Source organism: Eschscholzia californica, unplaced genomic scaffold, assembly GCF_041429995.1.
Source record: "Eschscholzia californica isolate CP2 unplaced genomic scaffold, dmEscCali1.0.p SCAF_3, whole genome shotgun sequence".
NCBI classification, from domain to species: Eukaryota; Viridiplantae; Streptophyta; class Magnoliopsida; order Ranunculales; family Papaveraceae; genus Eschscholzia; species Eschscholzia californica.
Genome location: NW_028238420.1, coordinates 38,780,651 through 38,786,650, shown reverse-complemented (window position 1 = coordinate 38,786,650; position 6,000 = coordinate 38,780,651). Strand labels below are relative to the sequence as shown.

Here is a 6,000-nt window from a genome sequence, read left to right as displayed (position 1 = left end):
ATGTCGAACATTTTCCAAATCTTATTTCTCAATCCCGTCTCCTTCTTGTTTCCTATAAAACACGTTTTCCTCTTTCTTGTTGATGTAGTTCATATTCTCTTCCAAATTAAGCACTTAGCTGAAAATGTTCTATTTCTTATCTTCCTCTTCTTCATCATCTGTAGGTTCTCCTTCTTCTTCTTTTCAATAGCAAACTCATCAGTCGAGAAACTGGTTGTTGGTGGATCTACGGCGATGGTAACTTCTGGTTTTTCTCTCTAGGTTGCTATTTTTCTATTTTTTATTATTATTTATTTTTGTCTCAAATTTGTCAAATATGTGATGAAAGAGCTCATTCTGCGGTAGATGATCAATGGATTTACACTCTGTGCAAAATTCAAAGATGTATTGGCATTAGATTTTTGTCTTCTACGACGACCAAGGAAGCTAAACGTGGAAATATGTAGATTGTTCGTTTACTAAATGCCATGGTTTCCAATGGCTTGATAAAGCAAATGTTGAGGTCCAAAAGCCATCTGATTCGACTAGTTTTAAATCGGTTTCAAAATCATGCTTTTATTGTGGTCTTCTGGGATATTGGGCTAAGAAATGCCCATGGTATGACAGTCCTTGTCCTGTGAAACAATGCACTGGCAAGAGGGTGATTCGCACATCCATGACAACTAAAAATTACCATAGGAAATTCTTTTCTTGTCTATTTGCGATAAATTTGATTGAGTTTGAGTGGGTTGAGAAGGTGGAAGAATCGAGCAGAGGAAAAGAGGATGATTTCATTCGAAGTCCCGTTTTCTCAGTTTATTCGTGAATTTGGAGAAAAAATGTTATATAATCTGCCATTTTCTACAAAATGATCTTTTACCAAAGCACTTTGATTTCTGATGCGTTTCTTTATGCAAAATTGTCTGATTTTTTATTTTATTTTTGAGAGACTCAAGTGGTGTCAAATGGGAAGACACTCAAAATCAAACCAAGTAACCTTGGTACACAAGAGGGCCAAAGGGGAACAAACTCAAAAGTTCTGCATCCATAGTTGGACTCGACTATGAATCATATGTTGTGGATATATTTGTTAGAAATGCTAAAGACATTGAATGATTCTCTTCTTTAGTCTTTCTGCCTTAATTCGTAACGAAAGTAATTTTAGTTGATTTATTAATAAAAATCAATGTAAGAACGAGTTCACTACTAACTCGGTTAAGTGACTTGTTGAGTCAACTCGTTGAATCTATACATCAAAACCAACAAAAAAAAAATCAGCAAAACTTATTATATATTTTTATGACCAGCTTGCCTCAGAATAGATCTTACGTGGACAGATGGTAAGCTGACGTATATTGGGTTCACCTTTAATCTTTTTCTGTTGAACAATTGTATTCTAGACTTAGATGCCACAAAATCCTAACCCACCTAGGGAGCCGGGCAGGATTTAGAGAGAAAAGTGATAATCCGTCAAGCATTATGAACAACATTATTTTCTGTGGACGAAACAGCAATGGCTTATAGACTTGGGTTTTCGACCAGAAGTCTAGACCTAACAAACTGATCGAGTAGGATCTGACCTTTGTCAAGTTTTGGACGAGCCCTTTTAACTAAAAGATGATATGATAAGCATGGGCTCAAACTGTGATGTTCGAGTTTCAACTGATAGTGATATACATTTCCATGGTCAACTAAATACAAGTAGATTTTACATACTCCTGATTCAGAGTCACACTGTGATGTCTGAACTCTGGATCGGAACTATTTAAACCAGGGCTTCCTTTTAGCTAGGAGTTAACATTGATCATGTTCTTGATCATAGCCTCATAATGGGTTCTAAGGAGTAAAGAGGAGGTGCATATATATATATATAGATATAGCTCTGACAATCAGAACAAGCAAGTTGGTTTCTGATTTGATCACATGATCCTATCCTCCCATCCCATGCTCATCATTTGAAAACCCAGCCCTGATCAGATCAACTATATGATGTAAATATTTAAGTCTTCCCATACTTCACCATTCATTATCAATTATCGATCAATATAGTTATTCAACAGGACTTCGGATTAGTAATCTTCTTCATTAAATAGATATAAATCTCAGAACTCACAAATCATACTAATAACATTAGATGTGGTTTCATTTTTAGAAACTCATACACTTAACAGTCAAAAAACGAGAAGAAGAAAGAGACCAAATCAGTAAAACAATAAGCATTTTTCATCGCCATTATTTGCAGTTTAAAAGGTGCGGAATTGGACTGATAAGGCAAAGTTGAGAACACAATACCAGATTTTCTCCGAATTAGAATAGCTCTTTGAATCCCATGAGATTGGATAATCAAGCAAGAAACCACCATCTCGTACTGCAGGAATTGTGAGGAGAGAACTCGTTTTCAAATTACGAGTGACTGATTAAAGTTGAGACGGGAGAGTTTGGTTAGATGGTGTCATTTGATTGATTAGAATCGATGAACAAAGTGGTCAACAACCCATGACAGCACAATTATAAACAAATATACCAACATTTTCCGTCACGTCAAGCACTTTCCATTGCAATTCTCCACCATTAAAACTTGAATTTGGAGAGCAGGTATAAAGAACAAGACCTGCACCTTCTGGACTTCTCTGCCCACCTACAACTAATAGTTGATTTCCACACGCTTTAAAAGCTAAACCCCAACCATTAGCAAAATCAGCTCGAACTGGTAATTTTCCTAAAACATTCCAAGAATTCTTCTCCTTGTCATACTTTTTCACTGTGTTAGTACGATGTTCAGCTGCATATAGTTGATTATCCACAACAGCTAGAAGAGGGGGAGCTTGAGATGCTCCAGTACCATTTGGGTACATGCCTTCAATTTTCCTCCATTTCTTTGTCTGCAAGTTATACTCTTCCCCACAAGTTAATGGAACTGTAGAGTTTGACGTCCCTGGAAGTGGGGGATTAGGAGTTGAAATTCCACCCATTATGTAAAATTTACCATCCATGACAAACCCAGAGCACATTTTACGCGGAGAATGCATACTAGGTAAAAGCTCCCATGTACCTGATTCTGTGTCATAACACTCGACAGAATTTAAGATAGAACCGTGCATGTCACTGCCTCCTGCAACAATGGTGATTGAACCAAAACTCCCTGACGCAAATAAGCAACGAGGGAAATTCATACTCTGGCATTTGATCCAATCTCCATTAACTAAACTATACTTCCAAATAGCAAAATTGAATAATTCCCTACCAAAAACTAGCAATTCATTGCCTACAGTTAAAGATTCTTTATCAGACAATTCGAAACATTCATCACATGGAATCTTGGGCAATGCCATCCATTTTCTTCGAGTGGTATCAAAAGCTTGCCAATGCATCACATCACAAACAAGGAAGACATAGTAATCAGCAATTTTCATCTGTTTTCTGAATCCATCAAGATAGCGACTCTTGATTAAAGAATTGAACTTCGAGTTAAGGCAAGCAAGTGAAGCATATTCGGATCGGGGTACCCAAGCAAGACAATTCAGAGTAACATCGTCATGGAGACCAGGGAGAAGAGAATCAGATGAGCCAACAAGACAATTTCTCTGGCCTTTGTTTTCTCCCTTTAACCTCATCTAGGAAACAGCTTTCAGCTTGTTTTTGCTTCTAAATATAACTATCTCAGTAGGGGCATTGATGAAAAAATGAGCAATTAAACAGTTTCTTCTACCTATATCAATTTCAAAGAGCATCGAGGTCTTAAAAGAAGAAACAAGTAAATAACTCAAACAGAAAGTAATCAAACCGAACTACATAAAGTACATACATACATACCAAGAAGTCATTAAGTTGTTGAAAACCTAGATGCCTTCCCCAAAACTCGAATCGTTGTTCGTCATGGCTCTAAGTTGATCTACCTAAATGTGCTGAACTATCAACCTAGTAAAGAAATGAAGTAAAAGATCTATGATTAAAACTCTAATTGTAACATAAGAGATAAATGTTTAACCATCTAGGTTGATCTAGTTCGAAAATCAACAATTTGCACCAAACGATCAAATTCAATTCGATTAAATACAACCGATGAATTATCCAGAAAAAAAATGAACAAGAATCAACTGAATAACATCGGAAAAGCAATAATAAAACGAATTGCCAAACAGAACTTTAGCATCATCAGCTCAAATATTATAAGGTGAAATTATCGATCAACTAATCACTAGAAACTGACCGTAATTAAGCAAATTAGAAACGAAATAGCCAGATCGCAATTCAAAACTGACTGATTCCAAGATATTTTCCGACTTATTTGGTTAAAAATAACGAAAACCAGCGGAAAAATAATAACTAAAACAAGGATAAATCGTGATCAAGTCTAACAAAACATTCGCCTAACAAATAGGTTAAAAAGTAGAGGAATAAGTACCGAAACAAGAGGAATTTACGTGACCGGAACATCGATCGGGATTTCTGTAAGTACGGTGACCGGAGATTAATTTTCAGGCGAAAACTTTCGCAGCGAATGGATAAGTAGCGGTTGTTGGTGAGAAGATGAATAATGGTTTGTTGTTGTTGATTCGGAATTGAGAAGTGACTGATTGTTGAAGAAAGCATCTCTCTTTCTCTCTCTTAATTGTTTACTTATAGTATTTAAAAACTATGAGGAGAAAGAAGAAAAAGGAATTTTAATTTAATTCGCACTTGGATCTCTTTCTCTCTCTCTCTCTAAAAAAAACATTGATCTTCTTCTTTCTACTGTTAAAGTTAAAAGAGTCAACCCTCGTAAGTCCAACAAGGCTCCAAGCAAGAAAACGAAAAAGATGAGATGTAATCGGATGGTTAGAATCTTATTATCTTAATCTAACGGTTTTGACGAGGAACTCAAAAACCCATCCGAGGGTTTAGTTATTATTCGTGTGGAAGTAGTTTATTGAATAACGTTTGCTCTTCCCTACACGATTAGGTATTCACCTCTGCCAACGACATCTTTCACACAATGGCATCATGCAATTCAGAACCAACTAGCTTCTAAAGATCCAAGGCATTTGAACTTCATATTCGGCATCTCCAGCTCATTGTGATTTATTTGGAAGCACCCCTGCGAAATGGTGTTTAATCAGCAGAAATTGAACAGGAACAAAACTCAAGCCTTCAAGTCTCTTCTTACTCAAATTAAAAACAAGCTAGCTAAATGGCAAACCAATCTTCTCTCTCAAGCGAGTCGCTCGATTGTTATCTCGACTATCGAAGCGGTCGTTCTCCGATACCAAATGCAGTGTTTTGCTATCCCTAAAGGCATTTCCAACAGCATTGAGTCCCTCCAAAGGACTTTCTGATGGGAAAATTCAAAATCTTTCACACTATAAACTGGTCTGCATAATCAATCATTACTCAACAAACTCAACTGGCGGTTGCTCAACAACCCTCAGGCGATCTGGGTTCAAGTTCTCAAAGGCAAGTATTTCCCCAAGGCTAACAAACCCACTCCCCCCAAATCTAACCACTCCTGGCCGTGGAAATCTATCAGTATACAGTTCAGACAAGTGGAGGTCTTATATTCTGGGATATTAACAAAGGCAGTCACGTCAATATCTGGCATGATTATTTGATTCCCAACCATCCTTCTCCTCTCACTAATCAGAGCGGCTCGAATCTTGAATGGGTTGCCCAACTCATCACTAATAATACCTGGAATATGAATTTAATTAACAATTGTTTTGACAGTGATATTTGCAGCTCAATAACGAGTATAAATCTGCGGACAGACCAGGCAGACAAAGCCAAATGGACGCTAACAAAATCTGGTAACTTCTCGAGTAAATCTATGTATAATTTTTTTAGAACATGAAGTTCAAGACCAATGCATGACCAGAACAACTGGTTTTTTATTTGAAATATGAACACGTTTCCTCGTATAAAATTATTCCTATGGAAATGTTGCACGAATAGTTTACCAGTAAAGGACAAAATCGGTAAGTATATCAGCAACTCTTACTCTTGTATCAATTGTAATGAAAATGAAACTTTAGACCATGTGATGTT

At 36.7% G+C, this 6,000-nt stretch overlaps 1 protein-coding gene across 3 annotated transcripts; it reads right to left on the bottom strand.

Moving 5' to 3' along the window:
* Positions 1 to 2,042: 2,042 nt before the first annotated feature.
* On the bottom strand, positions 2,043 to 5,249 carry LOC147550125 (Galactose oxidase/kelch repeat superfamily protein). Of its 3 annotated transcripts, none has more exons than XM_086670904.1 (3): positions 4,385 to 5,249; positions 3,793 to 3,897; positions 2,043 to 3,688 (listed from the first exon to the last, which is right to left on the bottom strand). In XM_086670904.1, the coding sequence occupies exon 3, from the start codon at positions 3,591 to 3,593 to the stop codon at positions 2,466 to 2,468; it is 1,128 nt and encodes a 375-aa protein (XP_086527030.1). In that variant the 5' UTR covers positions 3,594 to 3,688; positions 3,793 to 3,897; positions 4,385 to 5,249; the 3' UTR covers positions 2,043 to 2,465. The 3 variants fall into 3 exon arrangements, with proteins under 3 accessions (XP_086527030.1, XP_086527031.1, XP_086527032.1); XM_086670905.1 differs by lacking the exon at positions 4,385 to 5,249 and adding an exon at positions 4,190 to 4,351; XM_086670906.1 differs by lacking the exon at positions 3,793 to 3,897 and having other exon boundaries at positions 4,385 to 4,738.
* Between the last annotated feature and the right edge of the window lie 751 nt (positions 5,250 to 6,000).

Excerpts from the sequence above, each read along its gene's own strand:
- LOC147550125 (XM_086670904.1), bottom strand. The coding sequence starts at position 3,593 with ATGAGGTTAAAGGGAGAAAACAAAGGCCAGAGAAATTGTCTTGTTGGC.